The following is a 23,226-nucleotide window of genomic DNA, read 5'->3' as shown; positions in this document are numbered from 1 at the left end:
TAAAAATAGAAATCACACGCTGCGTTCTTCTCACAGCCATATTCGCTACACACGAAGCATAAACATACTGAACACAATCATCATCATCATCATAAACTGTATTAAAAACATATGCACGGTATACCTACCTATCTGTACGTGTGTAATATGAAAAACGAACACTCGAAATTGAAAGCTGAAGCTTTAAGTCTGTTCTGCGCAGAAACGTATACCAACGCTCATTGATTTTTTTCAAACGAGGTTAAAATTTCTGCAACTGAAAACATAACGTGTTGAAGTCCTGAACAGTGATGTTCAAGTGTCATCGTAACCGTAGTTACATTGTTGAACTTTCGTTTTCAAATTTGAAAATCTGGTTTCTTTGTTTTAGTATATCGAACGATGTCTGAAACGTGAAAAGGCTCGCGATATTCGGTCTCAAATAAAATATCTTACTGTAACCTACCTACTCGATATAAATATGATGAATTTTCAAATTTAATTTAAAAATTACGCGAAAATGGATGATCACATAGTTAAAGAAATTCAAAAATCGTTTATTCTTCATTGGAATTACAGAAATTTGACGAATTTCCCCGAAGAACTCAGATACCATGGTAATCACGTAGAAGATCTTTACTTGAAAGGAAACTTCATCGCTCAAGTGGTAGGTACCAAAAACATCTAGGTACGTAAAAATTTAAGCTTAAGGGTAAGGTGCCCTAATATCGACCACTTCCTAATATCGACCACCAGCCGATTTCGGCCCCAAATTCTTCGACTTCCGCGGAAAAAATATTTCCTGGTGTATTTTTCACAGACAAATCGATTGAGACCAAAATCATAGCTCTAAAGTCAAAATTCGCGAAGGTATTCACAAAAAACGTTTTTGAGAAGTCAAAAAAAAGTTGAGAGTGTTTTTTCAATTCTTCATTAAATTTTAGCAGTTATATGCAATTAAATGCTGTAAATTGCAATTAAGAAAGAAGATTCCATATTTTGAAGACACTTCATCGATTTGGAAAACAATTTCGTGCCTGTATTCGTGAATTTTTTTCAAACTTTTTTTCAAAGAGTCTCCTAAATCCGACCACCACCGCTTATCATGATGCAAAAAAAATTTTATCTGCCTTTATCCATCAGTTATGCCAAAAGAACCTAAAACTCTGCAAAAATGGTACCTTTCTGTGGGTGGCGTTATTCAAACAACCAAAATGGCCAAATCTGGATCAAGTGTACGAAGTGCTTTTCCTGGGCTCACGAGGTCTGCGATACCGCTGTTGAGGAGGCCTCAAATAAAAAAAATACGTGTGCTCGTATTGTTTAAATTAATTTTAATCTTTGTGGTAAATTGCTTTAATTCATTTTAACTCGTTTTGTCAATTAAAATCGTTTTTTTTTTCATAATCACATAGTCCTTTTTATCCATTTTATAGGTGGTCGATATTAGGAGCACTTTTTTTCAGTATCTAAAGTTCGCACTTTTCAGAAAATCGATCGGCAAACATCGAACGAAAAAAAATTGCGGGTTCAAATTTTGGGGAGTAAAACTAGAATAATTGGCGGTCATTTTGAGCCATCAATGGGGTTTCTACATAAATTTGGGGCTGAGTAAATTGAAAAATCAAAATGGTGGTCGATATTCGGGTACCTTACCCTTATATATTATGCTCTGAAACACAAACTCATCAGCGTTAATTAACATTACAATAGCAATATAATACGCACCTGTGTTAAAGTATACCTAATAGACGTATTCATAACGTATTATACCTACCAAGCCCAACACGTACACCTACTTGATACCATATCGCAGCACTTGAAAATTATCTTTATTTTTTAAATTGTTTTCAGCCGACATGGATCGTCGAAATGAAGAACTTGGTCGAATTACATTTATCTGGAAACAATTTGAATAAATTACCCGAAGAAATATCGTCTTTAAAATCATTACAATTAATCGACGTTAATCAAAACAGAATTAAACAGTTACCGAAATCGTTTACCGATTTGAAACACTTGAATCATTTCTTCGCCGATGATAACCAGCTGAGTTACCTTCCGTGTGGTAAGTAAAATCTATTAATTTTTTTTTATTATTAATTGGGAGTATTTTTGAATTCGATTTTGATCAACTGTTCTTTTTTTGTTTAGATATTGGACGATTGAAGTCGTTGGCCATTTTATCAGTTGCCAAGAATAATCTCAGACAGATACCGGATACGATTTCGGAATGTGTTAGTTTACAAGAATTAAATTTAGATCACAACGAATTGATTTGCTTGCCTAAGTCTATCGTGAGTACCTATACCTACCTACTTATGAATTAAATTTGATTATTATTATACATATGTAGCTACAGTTTTCGATCCTCAATAGATACTCTTCCCTGTTTCTGCAAAAAAGCCCTTTTTTTCGTTATTGTAGAAATCAAAATTTTTGCCCAATTTTTTTTCTGCCGAAACTGCAAAAATTAGGTACAAAAAACTTTCACTTTTTTATGAAAAAGTTTCAAATAGTTCAACTTTTTTAAAATTAATAAAAACTAAAACTTTAAATTAACAATATTCTACTTTTTTTTTTTTTTGGTGATTATTTTGGCATCAAAACGTTTTTCTCACGTTTTGTAAATATTTTTGGATACATTCTGATTGCATTTTCAAACTTTTTCGGCTACCAAAGTTTGTTTTTGTTTGAAAAAAGTTACTCCAGCGAAATTTGTTTGACTTTTCTCCAGCACTTTCAAAACGTTCCAGGAAGCGTTGTTATCAACTTCGGGAGTTTGATGTATTTTTTTTTGCAACAATTCAAAAAAAATTTCAAAATCGTCAATTTTTGCAAAAATCAACTCAAAACTTCTCTATTCTTTAAAGTCGACTACCCCACCCACCCCTCCGGACTGATTGACAGCATTTTTCAGCCGATCTGGAGCCTCCAGCAAAATTTGACCTTACTCCAGCAACTTCAAATTACTCCAGAAGAAGTTGTAATCAACTTTAGGAGCTGAAAATTTCATCTTATCATAATTTTGCCCTCCCGAATCGGTTGACACCATTTTCTAGCCGATCTGGAGCCTCCAGCAAAATTTTACCTTTCTCCAGCAATTTCAAAGTACTCCAGAAGGTGTTGTAACTGGTAATACTATTTCGGCTGCTAAAAATATTATCCGATCATGATTTTGACCACCCGAATCGATTGACACCATTTTCCAGACGATCTGGAGCCTCCATCCAAAATTTGGCTTTTCTCCAGTAATTTCAAATTACTTCTGAAGAAGTTGTAATCAACTTTAGGAGCTGAAAATTTCATCATATCATAATTTTGCCCTCCCGAATCAATTGAAATCATTTTCCAGCCGAACTGGAGCCTCCAGCAAAATTTGACGTTTCTCCAGCTATTTCTAATTACTCCAGAAGAAGTTGTAATCAACTTTGGGAGTTGAAAATTCAATCGTATCACAATTTCGACACACCAAATCGATTGACACCATTTTTCAGTCAATCTGGAGCCTCCAGCAAAATTTGACCTTTCCTTTCCCCAGCTATTTCTAATTACTCCAGAAGGAGTTGCAGTTGCAATCAACTTCGGCTGCTGAAAATTTAAACTTCTCATAATTTGTACCTCCCGAATCAATTGACACCATTTTCCAGCCGATCTGGAGCTTCCAGAAAAATTTGACTTTTCTCCAGCCATTTCAAATTACTCCGAGGGGAGTTGTAATCAACTTTAGGAGCTGAAAATTTCATCATATCATAATTTTGCCTACCCGAATCAATTGATACCATTTTCCAGCCGAACTGGAGCCTCCAGCAAAATTTGACTTCTCCCCAGCAATTTCAAATTACTACAGAAGGAGTTGTAATTAACTTTGGAGGCTGAAAATTTAATCGTATCACAATTTCGACATACCAAACCGATTGACAACATTTTTCAGCCGATCTGAAGCCTCCAGGAAAATTTGACCTTTCTGCAGCAATTTCAAATTACTCCAGATGGAGTTGTAATTAATTTTGGGTGTTAGAAATTTCATCTGTTCATAATTTTGACCTCCCAAACCGATTGACATTGAGAGCTGAAAATCTCATCTGATCATAATTTTTCCCTCCCGAATTGATTGACACCATTTTCCAGTCGATCTGGAGCCTCCAGCAAAATTTGACTTTTCTCCAGAAATTTTAAATCACTCCAGAATGAGTTGTAATCTATTTCGGATGCTAAAAATTTTATTTGATCATGATATTGACCTGCCCAATCGATTGATGCCACTTTCCAGCCGATCTGGAGCCTCTAGCAAAAATTCACTTTTTTCCAGCAATTTCAAATTACTCCAGAAGGAGTTGTAATCCATTTCGGCTGGTAAAAATTTCATCTTCTAATAATTTTGACCTCCCGAATCGATTAACATAATTTTCCAGCCAGTCTGAAAACTTCAGCAAAATTTGAACTTTCTCCAGCAATTTCAAATCACTCCAGAAGGAGTTGTAATCCATTTCGGCTGCTAAAAATGTCATCATCTAATAATTTTGACCTCCCGAATCGATTGACACCATTTTTCAGCCGATCTGGAGCCTCCAGAAAAATTTGACTTTTCTCCAGCAATTTCAAATTAATCCAGAATGAGTAGTAATTAATTTTGGGTGCTAAAAATTTCATCTGTTCATAATTTTGACCTCCCAAACCTGATTGACACCATTTTCCATCCGATCTGGAGCCTCCAACAAAATTTGACTTTTCTCCAGCAATTTCAAATTACTCCAGAAAGAGTTGTAATCAACTTTATTGGGAGCTGAAATTCTCATCTGATCATAATTTTGCCCTCCCGAATTGATTAACACCATTTTCCAGTCGATCTGGAGCCTCCAGAAAAATTTGACTTTTCTCCAGCAATTTTGAATCATTCCATAAGGAGTTGCATGTAATCCATTTCGTCTGCTAAAAATGTTATCTTCTAATAATTTTGCCCTCCCGAATGGATTACCATTATTTTCCAGCCGGTCTGAAACCTTCAGCAAAATTTCACCTTTCTCCAGCAATTTCAAATTATAGTCCAGAAGGAATTGTAATTAATTTCGGGTGCTAAAAATTTTATTTTATCATGATTTTGACCTCCCGAATCGATTGACACACTTTTCCAGCCGATCTGGAGCTTCCAGCAAAAGTTGACTTTTCTCCAGCAATTTCAAATTACCCCAGAAGGATTTGTAATAAATTTCGGTTGCTAAAAATTGTATTTGATCATGATTTTGACCTCCCGAATCGACTGACACTATTTTTCAGTCGATCTGGAGCCTCCAGCAAAATTTGACTTTTCTCCAGCAATTTCAAATTACTCCAGAAGGAGTTGTAATCAGCTTAGGCTGTTAAAAATTTCATCTTATCATAATTTTGACCTCCCGAATCGATTGACACCATTTTCCAGCCGATCTGAAGCCTCCAGCAAAATATAACCATATTCCTCTAATTTTCAATTTCATTCACCATTAATGATTCCTCACCCTCGAACCACATTACATTATTAATCATTTCGATATCAAATTTCAGATCTATTTACCCAACTTGTGCTACATTTCTTTACAAAACAACAACTTGCAGTATTTGCCAAACATTCCTTTCTACGCTGAACCAACAATTCTCATCCGTAACAACGACCTGACCTATTTATCATACTCATTCGCCAGATACCTGAAACGTAAGCACGTTCCACCCATCGAACAAGTCAGCGATTGGAATTTCCACTGCGCCAGGTATTACCAATCACCATCTACTCTACTTACTACACCAATTCACTCGAACCTTCTCCATTCGATTTTTTTTTCTGCAGATTCAACTCAAGACACGAGCTCTTCAACCACACAATAATCCACAGCGCTTCTGATAACACTCACGTCATCCCTTTGCAACAAATCTACTCTCCGGTTTCAATAAACGTCCCATCTTTATACGAGATCTCATTACGAGTAGCCTATCGTTTGAGTTACCACATCAGAGATTCTCAGCGAATCTGTCGCGATCGTTCAGAGATGTTACCTAAGGTAATCAAGAAAGATTTCGTATCCGGTCCGACGGCCTTATGTGATAGCTGTAACACATTGTTGTATAATTACGCCATAATCAAACTCTACAGCATTGTTCACTCTTCGACTAACATCGAACTTGTAAATTTCTTCTGTAAATTATCCTGCGCGCAGAAATTTTCCCCCAATTTTCGAGAGTTACCAAATCTATTACCTATTGATTGGATTCTATGTGAGAAATAAATGTTTTCTTGATGTTTCGTTCAATTTTTCGAGTTCCAATAATTCCAAAACATAATAACGAACGCGGAAATTTATAATTCAACACTATTTATTTCGCATACCGTTAATCGCACTGCGACAGATATCGATTCTTTGACAATAAATAAATAAATAAACAACACAAGCTCTATATAATACACAATGAAGGCTACCTACAAACAACGCACGACTCACAATAATACATAACAGTGATCCATAGGTAACGATAATAAAACTCTTAACAATAAATTAAAATGATACGTTACGATTTTTTATTTATTTAAAAAAAAAACGAGAACTAATATTACAAAAAATATCACCGATAAAAATTTCCCAATTATGTTTAATTATCCATCAAGAATTTAAAAAGGCAGAATCTCGAGCTAATCTTTAAATAATATTACAACTCCCTCGGCTACTCAACTTCGCAACGTATCACATTTTAAATGTTTGAATTTTTAAAAAAAAAATCAACTTATTAATAATAAATTAAATAAAAATAGGAATATAAAAAACGATACTAAATTCGACTACATCAGTTCGATAGGGTTCATTTATCATTTTCGTAAAATATCTCGCGTATTTTTTTTTTGAATTTATTAACTAAAAACAATCCCTTCAACCCATTTTTTCCCCTTCTAAACGATAATAAAATAAATAATGGAACTCTTATATAAAAGAAATCATAAGATATTTAAAGCCACTTCGACGCAATTGATAAAATACAACTGGCTAATTAAACCCTTGTGACTAGCCAATTTTTTTTTCAAAAATTAGTACTAAAATTTTCTCGCTCATTATTCGAAAAAAGCTACGTTTGGTTTAAAATAAATTATATTTTTTCTTCGAAAAATCAATCTAAAAATCTCGTTGTTTAGTTTAAAATACAGAAAATTTACCAAAAGGCACGAGAAAAAAGAAATACAAGGAAGAGGGAGAAAAAGAGAGACAACGAAGACTGAAAAATTGTCCTTACTTTAAAAAAAAATTTAAGATAAGACAAAAATAAGTAAAGAAAGTAAGGTAACTTTACCAGACATGAGGAGGAAAATAAGTTCAAAATTGTGTATGTGTGTATGTTTCAGAAGAGAATTTTAATTACTGAGATGAGTTTTTAGTTAAGTTTTTTTTTTTTGCCAATTAGGATATAGAAATTGTACGTTTATCGCGATGTTTGCCTCGACAGATGCTTCTCGCCTTGAATGCGGCTGCGTTCATCAAATGCTGTAACAGATTAAAGCAAAATTGAGAATATAAAGCTGCATAATCGGAAAAAAAATTGATCAAAAAAAAATTAAAATTAAAAATAATAATAAATACTAAAATTTGGGAACTCATGGGGGGGGGGAGGGGGCGCTGAAATGAAAAATTAGGACCATCAAAAAATTGGCAATAAACCATCTGATTGTTCAGAAAAATTTAAAGACGAATTTGAGTCAAAAAACCTAAGAGATATCTTGAAAAAAAATAACTGGCCTTCTGATTTATTAAACACCCTGTAGATTGAACTAAAAATTCATAAAACCCATTTCCAAAGTTCCAGCCTTTCGAAAAAGCAATTTTTTCGGCAACTATCTCGTCTCGTTTATTACGTCAAAAATTATCATTTTCAGGCAGAATTTTCGAGATGAGAAAAAGGGAAAATATTTCAATTTACAGTCTTGTTCAAAAATTAATTCGATTTCGAAACTTTCCATTTTCATATAACCTTTTTTGGCCCGAAATAAAATTATTCCACTAATCAAAGTTGTTATACGAGGAAAATAGAACGAAAGAGAAAAAAAAAACGAGTACACTCGACTAACAACGAGTTCAACCGAACGATTACATTTGACGTCATTTGCAGGGGATAATATTTGACAATTTAAACGAATTGACGTCATTGTTTTCCCCTTTCTTCTCACCTTGACCGTTTTACAACCCTTTGCTAAAGAGTGCTCGTGTGTTCATCTTTCGAAACGAACGATTGTACATCGATAGTCGAGGTGTACGGAATATCAGAATAGTACGATTATCATCACACCTGTCAGACAGGGATAACTGGATATGGTATTATCATCATTTTCCGTTCGATGTACCTTTGGACTGAACCGAACGACACGAGATTAAAATATTCTGCTTACGACGTCGAGTTACTGTACTAAATGAGTTCTGAGAAGGGAAAGGAGGAAGTGAAATTAATTAGGTGCGAACGAGTGCATATCTAATCAAGCGATTAACACGTTTCGAAGTGTAGAACGAATTAGTCAGATCCATAAATAGCATCAGTTAAGCTCAGACAGGGATAACTGGATATAAATTGTTTCATCATGTGTCTTAATTCATTCTGTACGACAAACCATAGAATTTTTTGAAAGAAAATGTACTAGTCAGATCCATAAATAGCATCAGTTAAACTCAGACAGGGATAACTGGAAATAAATTGTTTCATCATGTGTTCTAGTTCATCGAATAGGGCAAAATATAGAATTCATCGAAGTGAAATGAACCAGTCAGATCCATAAACAGCATCAATATTAAACTCAGACAGGGATAACTGGAAATAAATTGTTTCATCACGTGTCCTAATTCACTCGATAGGGCAAAATATAAGATATTTCATTGATCAGATCCATAAACAGCATCAGTCAAACTCAGACAGGGATAACTGGAAATAAATTGTTTCATCATGTGTCCTAATTCATCGAATAGGGCAAAATATAGAATTTATCGAAGTGAAATGAACCAGTCAGATCCATAAATAGCATCAATTAAACTCAGACAGGGATAACTGGAAATAAATTGTTTCATCATGTGTCCTAATTCACTCGATAGGGCAAAATATAAAATATTAATGACTAAAATTCGTTCGCCAGATCGATTAATTACAATTTGATGAATGAAACTCGTCAGATTTCGTATAAACAGTATCTATCAGTTAAATTCAGACAGGGATAACTGGAAATGATATTGTTTCATCATACGTAGTCATTTCATCGTAATTCGATCGATCTGGCAAATTACGAATAGAATTCGTCAACTTACACGTTCCAATTTAGTTTGTTTGTGACTCGGAGATGACATAGTGTTTATTTTTTCACCCAAATTCAAAATATCACGAAGCAAATCGTTCTCCTTCAGATGTAAATTCATTCCGGAACCCAGAGCCTAATAAAACACAGAAAAAAATTAGCAATGGTGTCAAATTTTCAGTTTGTCTTCAGTAAATCGCAATTCTGCGTGTAAATTACCTGACGAATACAGTCGTACTGTTTTTTACGACACCACGTGTCCAAAGATAAGCATTCTTGACCGAATCTAACTTGCATTTTGGGAAATTCTCCTTCCTGCGGAAACAAAAACCCAATACTCAAATTATTTCGCGTTTCGAGGTGCAAAAAAATCGATGTGGAGGCACACGAACCTCGATATATCTGATAATATCACGAAACACGGATCTCTGCGTTTTACGATCCTTTTTAGCTCTGAATTTATGCGAATCTGTGGCCAGTTCTTTTAATTTCATCAAAACGTCATCGTCAGGTTCCCATTCCTCTACGCAATCGTAATCTTTAATCTGTTCCAGGATCACTGCGATGATTTCTCCAGCAGCCATACGTATTTCGACGCAATTCGAATCCAATAAAGTTACAATTTGTTTCATGTCCCTGAAAAATTCGCAATAAAATCGCAAGGTTATTTGTAGAGAAATTAATAACACTAGGACGACGACGACAACGCCAGGTAAACACGTATGCAAAACGTCATTACATAGATAAATTATCGGGAGCGGTTGTCATCACAGTTAGTAACAAGCACCAGGCGGAAAGAGCAGCTGTGTAAAGTGCGGCTTCATTTGCTAGGCTGGCGGTGCCGAGGGACGAGTGCTTGATAAACGACATACGATACGTCTGCCTTAGTACTTCTACAACGTTCTCCATGTCTTCGTAATTACCCACAAATGTCAATATACTCAATGCCCAACAGCACTGCGGAAATGAACGATATTTTTATTCAGGGGTCTAGGTTAACACGACGAGGTTATTTAGGTGGTCGCGAAGGTAACTCACTTTAGCGCGTACGATACAAGACATACTGTCATCTCCGATGATTAGTAATAAAGTTGGGATCAGCGTTTGGCAAATGTCGTCTACCATATTCGTCGAACCTAGCTGTAAACATAGTAAAGCTGCCAATTGTGCGGCTGCTGCTTGTTCTGCACCACGACCCTTCTTTAGGCTTCGTTCGATGGCATCTGTGATGGTTAATCTCCTTTAAAATGAAAGATCGCGAGTTAATAGAGGTCAAAATGGAGGAAATATCGAAGCTGCTCCTTCGTTTACCTTGAGCCAACGAATTCGGGTATAAATCTTTTCATTAGAGCGGCTGAAACTGCTTCGATGTTTTGAACTCTTGTTTGGACAGATTTTACACCCATGCCTTCGATAGCTTCCGATAATTTATCTTCAAATTCTTCGAATTGATTTTGATCTATTTCATCTCCGATTTCTATAAAACCAATGGTTAAATTTAGAACGACGTTCGATGCCAGATCTGAGCAACCGCAAGTTATACCCACGTGTATCTTCGTAAATTGTGCTACCAGAAACTGAACTAATTACACTAGCGTTGTCGTTAGCCGAGTCTTCGTCGGATATACCAATTATATCCATTTTAGGTAAAACTAACGTATTTCGAGCGTTGTTAGCGTCTGTAAAAATAGTTGTAAACAGATGTACTGGTAAGAAAGTAACATAAACATTCCAACAATGAAAATATGACAGTCATTAAGCAGTACTAGGGTAATTTGCACAATTCATAAAGTTTGCGCAATGTTACGTTATGGTTTATGAGGAAAGTTTCACATGTCTAGATTACAACAGTTGACAGGACAGGCCTACTAACACGCGAACGGAAAAATTTTCCATTCACGAATGCGGATATTAATTGCACACAAAAGATGATCCTTGAAATTCAAGATCAAGTCAGCGTACAATAATTACGAAAATAAACTATAAATACGTCACATACCACTTCTCCTTTTCTGTTTTCCCTTTGGCATTTTGTATGGTGAACGAGGCGGAACTTGGATCGAAGACTTAATCAAGAAATCGAGTAATCTGATATGTTATACTTGTCTTTTGAATTTACCAACGAACAAAACGAGTAAAAGTGTACATTAACGGAAAATAAATTTAATTTAAACATTCCATTCATTGTGAAAAATTCAACCATGTGATCGAACAACTGCAACGAACACAAAAATATGACATCAATTTTTGCAACGAAAAGGCGTTTCGAAGAAAAATCTCGATTCGATCAGTGTGACCAAATTTTAATAATCGAAAATTTCCTCCGAATTCTAGAAAAAATTCGTTTTCTCCAGGTATTGTTTCATCACGGAGGCACTCAAAACCAAAAAGTTCGCTTTTTTCCCTCAATAGCAGGTACTGATAAACTACGAAGGCACAAATTTCAAAAACTACAGGGTGTTCCAAAATTTTTGACGATTTTTACTGGAAAACTGGAAATTTGGAAAAAGGAAAATTTCCCACGTGTTGTTCCGTCATTAAAACAACGATTAATTAGTATATTTTAATTAATTATCGTGAAATCATGAAACTAGTTACGATTCCGAAGTATTATTGTTCGTTTTAAATTACATTTTATTTCTTCGCGGTGTGAAGTATCATAGAATCAACGTTGTGTTTCAACAAGTCGTAAACACGTTCGTAGAATTCGAATTTGAATTTTTTCCAGACGTTTTTAGTAATTAAAACCTCGACTGGAGACTTTCAGACGCTTATTATTGTTATTATAGTTCTCGAATATCTTAAGAAAATCATCATGGCGAATTCTAACGATCAAAAGAGTGTCCCAGACTATCTTGTACAAACAGTGGAATCATTGCTGAATTGCCTAAAGTTGTCTCATCAAAACGGTAAGTTTAACCCCGTTTCTTCGAATCTTGCTTCCATTTACCAACTAATTTGATTCATTTTTCCGTAGAAATGAGTTTTCCTCCGTCCTTATACGCCCACGAACGATCGTTCATTCATAAACGAGCTAAGGAATTCGGATACCATGCAGTCACCAAGAGGTAGGTAATAGGTAACTTTTGAACCGATTTTTCGAAATTATTTGGTAATTTGATCATTGTTTATGCAGAGGTCACGGATTATGCAATCGATTCGTCTGCATTTATAAGTCAGTGCCTGAAGAAACTCTCACTCTGAAGTATCCGATCGTCTTGTTGCACGATACATTGAATAGAATTTTCTCAGCTATGGAAAAAAATCCAATGACATCGATGGAGTTACGTAATTTTGTATCGATCAAGGATCACGACGATATGAATAATCAAGATAATGATTTATCATTGAGAAGTATAGTTTTTTTTGTTCGTATTTTATACCATTTTTCGTTGATTCGTGTTCCAATAATCATCGATCACGATTGCTATTTCAGCCAGTCGAGATTATTCGGATTCAGAGTATAATTTTCCTTTACCCGGACAAGCTTTCAAAGCAGCTAAATTCAACTCGTCGGTGATGGATTATCGCAAATCTCTTCCGATTTTCAATTACAAACAAATCATTTTGAGTTACGTAACGGAAAATCGAATTGTTCTAATTCACGGTGGCGTTGCTTCGGGAAAATCTACTCAAGTTGGTACCGTCAACATTAACGTACGATACGAGGTTGGAGAATTGTGCTGACTCAGCTGTACCTATTTTCCAGGTACCGCAGTATTTGATGGAGAAATGCATCGAGTCCAAAGTGGGCTATAAAATTATACTCTGCGAGCCTCATCGAATCACTGCCGTAGCTGTAGCTGAACGTATAGCTTTCGAGCGACGTGAAGAAATAGGACAATCTGTCGGGTATCAGATACCATTAGAGACGAAGTAAACTACCTACCGAATTTGTCACCGTGTTCCATGTTTTGTTTGGGTACTTTAACGATGTAAAATTCTAGGAAATCTGCTACTTCGATTGTTATTTGCGTAACGCCGGATGTTTTATTGAAAATGCTGATATCGAAGGAACAGGTGTTTCAAGGCAGAGTGATCGTAATCATGGATGAGTTCGAAGAAAGCGACTATATCACCGAGTTCGTGCTGATCGCGTTGAGAGATTTGTTCAAAGTTAATCCGTATCTAAGGTTGATTATTATGACGAATGCGACAGATGTTTCGGCCCTTTTTACTTATTTCCAGTGTCCTAAAGTCAAGTACGATATAAGTATCAAGACTGCGTGTATTAGTGGTGAGTTTTTATTACGAATTTACGGATTTCAATTGTACCTATCTACATCGAGCAGCTACTGATGATTCACGATTTTCCAGTTACGTCGAACGTGATTCCTATTCAAGAGTTTTTTTTGGAGGATATTTTATTGAGGTTGGTAGAGTACTTAGTTACCTATTTCAAATCCACAATTGTTGATTTTTGTTTATTTACCCCCCCCCCCCCTTCCTCATCGTTTCAGGACCGATTATTTAACCAGACCAAGAGTCACTAATACGGAAACTAATCCAAAATGTCAAATTTATACAGAAAGCTTGAGTCCTAATAGCATCGAAGTTGGTATCTTTCTAATTTACGATCATATCTGTCAAATTATTCAAACTGACGTCGAGAAAATTGCAGATGAGTGCTACTGAAGTTATAAATGCAACCATGGAGAAGGTTTGGAGCTTGGGAGAAGACGACGGATTTATATTTTCAATCAATATGATGAAAAAAAGCGTCATATCAGTGAATTATAAAGTGAGTTGGGCACTGCTATGGCTTCAAAACCAAATCTCTCCCTGTATAATTCATTTTTGTCGATTTTTTCCAGCTCGCGTCAAACGGTGTGACCCTGCTTATGTCAGCTAGCAACTGGGGCAAAATCAATTACGTGTCTGAATTGCTGAAATTGGGAGCTGATGCCACAATACGATGTCATTCGGGGCTCACAGCTGGAGATTTGGCCATGACCAAGAACCATCACGAGATTATGCAAATCATACACTATTATTTGTTAGTTTTTATCGTCTCACAAGGGAACCTCTTGAGGTGTCCGCCTCCGATTTGAACGGGACCGCGATTTTTGGAAAGAGCATGTTCTAAAACCCCCGAATCCAAATTTTCAGCTGCCCAAGTTCATTTTTCGATTTTTTGGCGAATTTTTGAAAATCCAAAATTGACTATTTTGGTGATTTATGCTTTTTTTTAAAAAAAAGTACGTACCTGATCAGTAAAAATGTTCAAAAAAAGTCCCAAAACTGATATTAACCCCCCCCCCCATCCAATTTTCGCCATTTCCAGCCGTTCTGAAGCCTCCAGCGATATTTTTCAATTTCTCCAGAATTTTGAATTTGCTCCAGAAGGCGTGAATATGAAGTTGAGCAGCTAAAAATCGAGTTGTGTGTTATACTCGAACTGTTTAACGAATTTATTCACATTTGAGCCGATTCTGGAGCAGATACCTCAAGAGTGGCTTTTTGACCAGCTTTTTTCATAATAAGGAATTCAAAAAAATTAAAATTTTACCGTTTGCGAGAAAATTTTCGAAATTTGCGCGAATCGCTGCATTTTGTCATGAACTAACCCCACGAGGGCGAATTTCGCCATTTCCAGCTATTCTGGAGGCTCCAGCACGATTTTTCAATTTCTCCAGAATTTTGAATTTTCTCCAGAAGGCGTGAATATGAAGTTGGGCAGCTAAAAATCGAGTTGTGTGTTATACTCGAACTGTTTAACGAATTTATTCACATTTGAGCCGATTCTGGAGCGGACACCTCAAGAGTGGTTTTTTGACCAGCTTTTTTCATAATAAGAAATCCAAAAATCAAAGGGAGGCCCAAGAAAGGCTGGAAATGACAAAATTCGCTCTCGTGTGGTTAATTAATGACGAAATACAGCGATTCGCGCAAATTTCAAAAATTTCCTTGCAAACGGTAAAATTTTGATTTTTTTGGATTTCTTATTATGAAAAAAACTGGTCAAAAAACCACTCTTTAGGTGTCCCACCCAAAATCGACTCAAATGTGGATAAACTCGTTAAACAGGTCGAATATAACACACAATTCGATTTTTAGCTGCCCAACTTCATATTCATGCCTTCTGGAGAAAATTCAAAATTCTGGAGAAATTGAAAAATAGTGCTGGAGGCTCCGGATGTCCAGAATGGCTGGAAATGACGAAATTTGGATTTGGGGGGTTAATATCAGTTTTAGGACTTATTTTGAACATTTTTACTGACTGATCAAGTACGTACTTTTTTAAAAAAAAGCGTAAATCACCAAAATAGTCAATTTTGGATTTTCCAAAATTCGCTAAAAATCGAAAAATGAACTTGGGCAGCTGAAAATTTGGATTCCGGGGTTTTAGAACATGCTCTTTCCTAATATCGCAGTCCCGTTTAAATCGGAGGCGGACACCTCAAGAGGTTCCCTTGTCAGTTCTCCGAAAAATCTAATCCAAGTTGAGGAACGATTTTAAATTTAATATTTTCGTATTTCCAGAGTTTGCAACAATGAAAAAGTGTTCCTCGATCGAGAATTCATCAAATTGACCGCATGTACACGTTCGAGCGATCATACCGACAGATTGATCCGATATTACGATTATTTTTACCCCGAAAATGGAATCGATCTCGAGCTTCTTTTCACCGTTTTATTACACGTGCACGCTTTTAGCAAACCTGGTACTGAATTTGACGACTTTTTAAACGTATTTTTGAATATTTTATGCGCAGATTTATTGTATTGATCATTTTATTTTGATATTTATAATCGCAGATTGATCGCAGGGGTATATTTTTCCTCTATCAGGTAAACTATTTGATTGTTCGATGGGTTGATAGGTTGCTAAGAATTTGCACCTACCTTGCACTGTGTTCGTTTGCATGGGTTCTTGACTTCTTGTACACCATTCATCATTCTCATTGTTTGTTGACACGACCCCCTTCCCACTTCACCTTGCCATTCTGGTTATGTTTGTTAACGCCCATTAACCTCGTAACATATACTACGTTTTTGACGAATTAACCCCTCCCCACCATTCTGTGTTCATTCATAACTTATTGTTTAAATTAACCGGGCCATTGGTCTTGAATTTTCAGTCACTGACGGATTTGTTTTATTATTTCTACAGGAGCTGTGATGATATTCTTGCCTAGTTTCTCGGATATACTCGCTTTTCGCGAATTACTCTTCGAAAGAGAATCGCAGCTTGTTTGTAAAGGAGGCAGTTTCATATTACGATATTTATACACGAATATGCAGGTATAATACTCGAGTACCTATATCTATTTTTGCTTGGAAAATAGCGAATTCACTCCGTTTGGATTTTTTAGACCTGCGAACAAAAGTTAATATTCCAAATACCACCTCACGATTGTCGTAAAATTATCCTATCCACCGATGTCGGAGCAGTAGGCATTACGATCAGCGATTTAGTCTACGTTATCGATAGTGGAAAAATTGAACAAGTAAATCGATCTCAGAATAAACTTTTTTTTTAACCTTGAGAGGTGTTACGAGGACCATTTTTTCGCAGAAAATGTACGCCGATCATACCGGAAGACTTAGTTTTGTAACTGGTTGGATATCTAGCTCGCATGCTCTGCAAAGATCCACGAAAATAGGACGTCTGCAGCCGGGATGCTGTTATAGATTATACCCTCAGCTAATGATGTTGCCGGAAAAAACACCTTGCGCTAATTTATTCACTTGTTCGCCTCAAGTACCCACTTTCACAGATTTTAAATGGAGAAACCTCGAAATTTTCGAAAAAATACCCCTTATTATTATTTTTTTGCGCAGATGTTGTGTTTATACACGAAACAAATCATACCATACGCAGATCCAGTCATGTCCTACTTACAGAGAGCGTTTACGGTGCCTGAATTTATATCTATGAAGCATTCTGTCGATTTTTTAAAGGTATTCGAAGCAATTCAGGTGCCTAAAATCTCGAGAAATGCGAATTCGTTGATAATTTGTACAATTTCCAGAGTATCGACGCGTTTGATATCTGTAAAAGCTACGAATACTTGACTGAATTGGGCAAGATCATGTTACAATTGCCTTTAGAGCCTCAATATGCCAAAATGGTGTTATATGCGGTCGCTCTCAAATGCCTGGATCCTATTTTAACCATAGCTGCGTTTTCTAAGCATAAGTTAGTCTAAAAATCAGCGTTTTTATTCTCGCTGATGGATTTCTACGATATTTTTCTCTTCCTCGTCGAACGATACTTTCAATTCGTTCGAATTGTGATTTTTTTTTGCCTATTTTACAGATCTATTTTTACTTTGGAACAAAATTACAAAACGAAATCCCAAGTGGCCAGCAAAGAATGGAAGAAAATCGCCTCGAAATTCTACAGCGATCATTTAATTTTAATTAAAATGTTCTTGGTAATCCAATCATACCGTCGTTTGTTTGTATTTTTCCTACATACAAAGATACCTATTTAGTTGGGTTTTTTCGATAGGGTCGTCAAGACGCCGGTGTTGATAAACGCGAGAAGAAATTCTGCGAAGAGTATTGCATTTCGCAGGCTACAATGGAGTTGGTGAATACGACTAGATCGAATATCGTGGGCCATTTAAGAGCTATGGGTATCGTAAAGACTCGAGGAGTTAACGATATGAGAGATTTGAATTCCAATTCCAAGGAATGGGTTTTCGTGAAGGCGGCTCTAGTCGGAGGATTGTATCCTAATTTGGTATTCGTTGATCGAACTTCGAATAAGCTGTATTGTAGGTAAGTTTGGTAATAATTCCGGGACGTGTCGAGGAGGGGGGGGGATGTCACTGAAGTGTCATTTTGGTTTCTATAGAGATGCATCATTTGTCACTAGAGGCAAAATGAGCATTTTTGTGGAGCGTTCTCATCAACGCAGATTCATTTTCTATTTTTATTTTCCAGTAAGAACAACAACGAAGTCCTACTCAATCCTTTATCAGTATTATTGGACTATTCTCTCATGCCATCGAACCAGCTAACTATTTTATCGCAAGATGACGTCGTCCAACATCTACCTACCGACTGGATGGTTTGCAGCGAATTGAGTAACATGTATTCAGAAGATACTTTCACCGCTTCTGTGTGCACTTCGGTCACTCCAATCTCGTTAGCTTTGTTTGCCGGATCGTACAAGATATGTTCAACTTTACAAAACCAAAGAACTGGTCAATATCTCATTTTCACAGCTAAAATCCCGAATGTTTCAGTCTCACGATACTTTTTTCCGAATCGATCAATTTTTTGAATACATTTTACAGCTTTATTGATTCAAAACACCACCGCGAATTTCGACGAAAGCGATAGCGAAGACGATGGCGAATTGAAAAAGACGAAGAATTTCATGATCGATTCGAATCTTCAATTCAAGATGGATAACGAAACCGCTAAATCAGTGCTTTACTTGAGAGTAAAATGGTTTTCGTATTTTTTCAAGTGCCTGAAATATCCTTCTAAACCTACAACGCCGGTAAGGTTACACAAAATAGTCGAGTCAGCATTGGAAACTATTATAGCTTCAATGACGTTTTGTTTTTAATAGGAGGATAAATGCGTACTCGACACGATCGCCAATGTTTTGAAAAATGAAGAAAAACTAAGTTTTCCGGCCGGAGATCCGGCCTTCATCGGTCATAAACCGGCTGCTTATACTATCGATTTGTTTCAACAACGTAAGATAACCCATTAATACCTTCATACTGATTGAAATTACTTACCTAGGTATTAAAAGATTCGTTGTTTACCTATCTATAGCTATACGCAGCAAATCTGTATCGGATGTCGTAGGAAATGGAATAAGTAATTCTTGTAAAAGTCCTACATTTCCAGGATTGATTACTGAAAGTTCGTAGTCTAAGAATAGTAAGACCTTTTTGATGAAAATGTGCAGGATTCGATTGCTTTATTTTGAATTTGGTTTCAGATTCGCGTTATTTTCTAATCAAGAGTTACCATGGTAATAACATCAGCGCATCTTTACTTCGAGGCAGGTGGAGATTCGAGCAAAGCACCGAAATGAAACTATTGGAGATTTTTAGGGTTAGTTGAACAGGATCGTGATTTTTTCTCTTAGTCAGTGGCGGATGCCTGTTTCAAAAATGTCTATTTTATTCCCCCCTCCCCCATCCCTCGTTTCTCTTAATGCTTTCATATCGAAAATTGGAGGATCCTGTGGAATTGATTTGAGCAAAGTACAGATCATCACGAAACGAGGAGAAAATCTTCCAAAAAGTTTTATAATAGGAGAGCCCGCTGAAGGATCTGTCGCAACCCCCCCCCCCCCCGTTTATCCTCCGGGACAACCTTTTTCTTATACGTGGAGTCCTAAGGAACATTTCTAGCCCTTGTACTCAATAAAAAAGTGGCCCTACTTACAAAATGGCCGCCATTTTGATTGACAGGTCAGCCGAAATCGCAGATTTTGCGTTCCAACATGGGACTTGCACAGAATTTTTCAAACCGTACAACGGTAGATTGAAAGATCAGGCAATAATTCATCACCTGTCAAAATTTCAAGTGCTGAAGTGCGTTTTTCGATTTTTGGTGAATTTTTGAAAATCAAATTCAGGCCAAAAATGAGGAAAAAAAATCAAAATTTTACCAAATTCACCAAGAACGCCGAAATTTGGGATATATCCTATTTTCGACATGCCAAATTGATAGGAAACTGTTTCAAACTGTTTTGAGCAGTTCTGGAGCCTCCAGCAGATTTTTAGAACTCTCTGCAAACTAATTTCAATACGCTACGAAGTCAACTGCAGAGGGACTTCAAGTCGTTTTGGAGCCTCCAGCGATTTTTTGAAAATTACTGGAGCCTCCAGCAGATTTTTGAAACTTCAAATTTTCCCAAAATTTCATCGAACGGAGATGGAAAGTCGAAATTCATTCTGAAAACTAATTTCAATACGCTACGAAGTCGACTGCTGGTGGATTTCAAGTCGTTTTGGAGCCTCCAGCGACTTTTTGAAAGGTGGTATGGCGTTTTTTTGGAAAATTGAAATTTCCAAAAGGTAGCTGAAAGCTTTAAAATCATTTGAAACCACCATGTGGTCGGAAGTAAATTTCAGCTTGCCAACTCCATTTGGTAAAATGTTGCTGGAATTTCAAGTTTCAAACATCTACTAGAGGCTCCAGTAGTTTTCAAAAAGTCGCTGGAGGCTCCGAAATAACTTGAACCAACCTGCTAAAGTCACTTCAAAAGTTCAACTTTTTTGCCGGAAATTGCTAAAAAGCCTTTCCTTTTGCTGAATTTTTTCAAGTCTTGAGTTTTGCCGAAAGTTTGCAAAATTTCTCGCTTTTTCAAAATCAAAAATCACAAAAATTGTTGTTGTTTAGAAAAATCGGTCTACTTTTGGAAAAAATTCCAAAAAGTTCCACATTTTTCCATACATTGTCCAGTAATTTCCCTTTTTCAGCAGAATTTGCGAAAAAAATATTATTTTTTGGAGAAAAGTCAAATTTTGATGGAGGCTCCAGATCGGCTGGAAAATGGTGTCAATCGATTCGGGAGGGCAAAATTAATGACAAGATGAAATTCTCAGCCCCCAAAAGTTGATTACACCTCCTTCTATAGTAATGTGAAAATGCTGGAGAAAAGTCAAATTTTGCTGGAGGCTCTAGATCGACTGAAAAATGGTGCCAATCAATTCGCGGGGGAGGGGGGCGTTAGCTATTTCTAAGTACTCCAGAAGGAGGTGTAATCAACTTTGGGCGCTGAAAATTTAATCTTATCACAATTTCGACATACCAAATCGATTGACACCATTTTCCAGCCGATCTGGAGCCTCCAGCAAAATTTGGCATTTCTCCAGCAATTTTAAATCACTCCAGAATGAGTTGTAATCCATTTCGGATGCTGAAAATTTCATCTCATCATTATTTTGACCTCCCGAATCGATTGACGCCATTTTCCAGTCGATCTGGAGCCTCTAGCAAAATTTGACTTTTCTCCAGCAATTTTAAATCACTCCAGAATGAGTAGTAATCTATTTCGGATGCTAAAAATTTTATTTGATCATAATATTGACCTCCCCAATCGATTGAGACCACTTTTCAGCCGATCTGGAGCCGCTAGCAAAATTTGACTTTTCTCCAGCAATTTTAAATCACTCCAGAATGAGTAGTAATCTATTTCGGATGCTAAAAATTTTATTTGATCATGATATTGACCTCCCCAATCGATTGAGATCACTTTTCAGCCGATCTGGAGCCCCTAGCAAAATTTGACTTTTCTCCAGCAATTTTAAATCACTCCAGAATGAGTAGTAATCTATTTCGGATGCTAAAAATTTTATTTGATCATGATATTGACCTCCCCAATCGATTGAGACCACTTTTCAGCCGATCTGGAGCCCCTAGCAAAATTTGACTTTTCTCCAGCAATTTCAAATTCCTCCTGAAGGAGTTGTAATCAACTTTATGATCTGAAAATTTCATCTTCTCACAATTTTGACCTCCCGAATCGGTTGGCACCATTTTCCAATCGATCTGGAGCCTCCAGAAAAATTTGACTTTTCTCCAGCAATTTTAAATCACTCCATAAGGAGTTGTAATCCATTTCGGCTGGTAATAATTTCATCTTCTAATATGTAATTTTGACCTATCGAATCGATTAACATCATTTTCCAGCCGGTCTAAAACCCCCAGAAAAATTTGAACTTTCTCCAGCAATTTCAAATTACTCCAGAGGGAGTTGTAATCAATTTCGGGTGCTAAACATTTTATTTGATCTCTCGAATCGATTGACACCTTTTTCCAGCCAATCTGGAGTCTCTAGTAAAATTTTTACTTCTCTCCTCCAAATTACGTATTTAACAAAAGGTCCTGTTTTGAGCTAAAATTGTCAAAGTCTGACTTCCTGCCAAAATCTGTCAAAAATTCTGATTGTTTAAAAAAAATTACAAAAGTTTTTGATTTTCAAAAAAATGTATAAATTAATTTGTATTGTTTTTAGCAAAAAATTCCAAAAAATCCCCTTTTTTCCAAAATTCTTGATGTTCTGACATCATTTTATCCAAAGATTGTCCAAAATTCTAACTGTTTTTGCTAAAAATTTCCAAAAAGCATTTCCTTTCGCTGAATTTAACAAAGTCTCGTTATTTTTTCCAAAAATAGGATTTTTTGGGCGAAACTGCAATAATTTTCATTTCGTTGCCAAAAGGAAAAACTGCTGGAAAGTCTCGCTTTTTTTGATCAAAAAGTTGCAAAATTGTCCAACTTTTTATGTCCTGTTTTTTTCGGTGGTCATTTTTCTATTTTCTCTGCGCATTAGAATGTTGTTTTTTTTAAACTTTTTTGGTTACTTTTTGGAGCTTTTTTCGTTGCTTAAGTCACTCTTTTTGGAAAAAATTGAGTATCTATACGAGCCCTGTGGGTTAAAAAATCAAATACACCGAAGGGCCCATTTTTATGGGGACCCCCTCCCCACCCATCTATGGCTGCCCATTTTGTCATCTGTTAAATACAGCTCTATAGCCCTTAATTATCACATTAAAATTTCAATCGACGAATTTTTTCTTTTTTTTTCCCTAGACCGGAGCCGAAATCAAGCTCATATTTCAATTCACCGGTACGAATTGTTTCCAAGGAATGGCTCTGCTGTTGAGTGATCGTTATTGCTCCGAAGTTGGATACGATTCCAGACATATGGGTGGATATTTACCTATTCAATGGCTCAAGGAAGGATTAGTACCGATGTCTGCAGTGGAAGAGTATATGGATCCGGCTGCTTGTAATAAACTGAAGATGTCCTCCGATGGTAGCGAATTGGATTGCTCATTAGCGAGTACTTTGATCATGATGTGGAATACTTCGCAGATGTTACTGCATAATACGTCTTCTTCGATGATTTGAATTTATATACCTAATATTTTAAGCATAGTTATTATTCTCGTTTGTGTGTGTGTGTCTTTTTAAAAATATATATTTTACTTCGCTCTTCGATGAGAAGTTCTTGTACTACGTTGAATATG

The 23,226-nt window shown here is 36.3% G+C and overlaps 3 protein-coding genes across 3 annotated transcripts; 2 read left to right on the top strand and 1 right to left on the bottom strand.

Annotated features, from left to right (window-relative positions):
- The first annotated feature begins 89 nt into the window (after positions 1-89).
- On the top strand, positions 90-6,260 carry LOC135847847 (leucine-rich repeat-containing protein 28-like). Its single transcript, XM_065367575.1, has 5 exons — positions 90-646; positions 1,834-2,047; positions 2,134-2,276; positions 5,521-5,723; positions 5,801-6,260. Exons 1-5 carry the CDS (start codon positions 500-502, stop codon positions 6,234-6,236), a joined length of 1,143 nt encoding a protein of 380 aa, XP_065223647.1. The 5' UTR covers positions 90-499; the 3' UTR covers positions 6,237-6,260.
- Positions 6,261-6,306: 46 nt separating this feature from the next.
- Ifrd1 (Interferon-related developmental regulator 1) lies at positions 6,307-11,514 on the bottom strand. The gene is made up of 9 exons (XM_065367573.1): positions 11,265-11,514; positions 10,813-10,944; positions 10,577-10,742; positions 10,304-10,505; positions 10,005-10,222; positions 9,658-9,901; positions 9,485-9,580; positions 9,279-9,401; positions 6,307-7,478 (listed from the first exon to the last, which is right to left on the bottom strand). Exons 1-9 carry the CDS (start codon positions 11,293-11,295, stop codon positions 7,395-7,397), a joined length of 1,296 nt encoding a protein of 431 aa, XP_065223645.1. The 5' UTR covers positions 11,296-11,514; the 3' UTR covers positions 6,307-7,394.
- Positions 11,515-11,571: 57 nt separating this feature from the next.
- On the top strand, positions 11,572-23,195 carry LOC135847838 (3'-5' RNA helicase YTHDC2-like). Its single transcript, XM_065367558.1, has 24 exons — positions 11,572-12,174; positions 12,243-12,333; positions 12,402-12,619; positions 12,702-12,901; positions 12,975-13,141; positions 13,213-13,502; positions 13,583-13,637; positions 13,726-13,819; positions 13,887-14,006; positions 14,080-14,261; positions 15,749-15,930; positions 16,380-16,510; positions 16,582-16,716; positions 16,785-16,970; positions 17,051-17,170; positions 17,242-17,408; positions 17,529-17,646; positions 17,724-17,995; positions 18,161-18,423; positions 18,517-18,725; positions 18,798-18,927; positions 19,010-19,099; positions 19,179-19,294; positions 22,787-23,195. Exons 1-24 carry the CDS (start codon positions 12,081-12,083, stop codon positions 23,105-23,107), a joined length of 3,951 nt encoding a protein of 1,316 aa, XP_065223630.1. The 5' UTR covers positions 11,572-12,080; the 3' UTR covers positions 23,108-23,195.
- The last annotated feature ends 31 nt before the right edge of the window (positions 23,196-23,226 follow it).

This window comes from Planococcus citri, chromosome 5 (genome assembly GCF_950023065.1).
Source record: "Planococcus citri chromosome 5, ihPlaCitr1.1, whole genome shotgun sequence".
In the NCBI taxonomy this organism is placed as follows: domain Eukaryota; kingdom Metazoa; phylum Arthropoda; class Insecta; order Hemiptera; family Pseudococcidae; genus Planococcus; species Planococcus citri.
The sequence above is the reverse complement of the archived record's forward strand: the minus strand, read 5'-3'. Positions and strand labels throughout refer to the sequence as shown.

What these genes read in the sequence shown, in the direction of transcription:
- Ifrd1 (XM_065367573.1), bottom strand. Translation starts at nt 11,295, where the DNA reads ATGCCAAAGGGAAAACAGAAAAGGAGAAGTG. An exon ending in CCCGAATTCGTTGGCTCAAG is followed by an intron (nt 10,506 to 10,576) that starts GTAAACGAAGGA and finishes TTCATTTTAAAG; the next exon opens with GAGATTAACCATCACAGATG. An exon ending in ATATTATCAGATATATCGAG is followed by an intron (nt 9,581 to 9,657) that starts GTTCGTGTGCCT and finishes TTGTTTCCGCAG; the next exon opens with GAAGGAGAATTTCCCAAAAT.
- LOC135847838 (XM_065367558.1), top strand. Translation starts at nt 12,081, where the DNA reads ATGGCGAATTCTAACGATCAAAAGAGTGTCCCAGACTATCTTGTACAA. An exon ending in CTTCGGGAAAATCTACTCAA is followed by an intron (nt 12,902 to 12,974) that starts GTTGGTACCGTC and finishes CCTATTTTCCAG; the next exon opens with GTACCGCAGTATTTGATGGA. An exon ending in TCCAGGATTGATTACTGAAA is followed by an intron (nt 19,100 to 19,178) that starts GTTCGTAGTCTA and finishes ATTTGGTTTCAG; the next exon opens with ATTCGCGTTATTTTCTAATC.
- LOC135847847 (XM_065367575.1), top strand. Translation starts at nt 500, where the DNA reads ATGGATGATCACATAGTTAAAGAAATTCAAAAATCGTTTATTCTTCAT. An exon ending in GAAACTTCATCGCTCAAGTG is followed by an intron (nt 647 to 1,833) that starts GTAGGTACCAAA and finishes AATTGTTTTCAG; the next exon opens with CCGACATGGATCGTCGAAAT. An exon ending in GCTGAGTTACCTTCCGTGTG is followed by an intron (nt 2,048 to 2,133) that starts GTAAGTAAAATC and finishes TTTTTTGTTTAG; the next exon opens with ATATTGGACGATTGAAGTCG.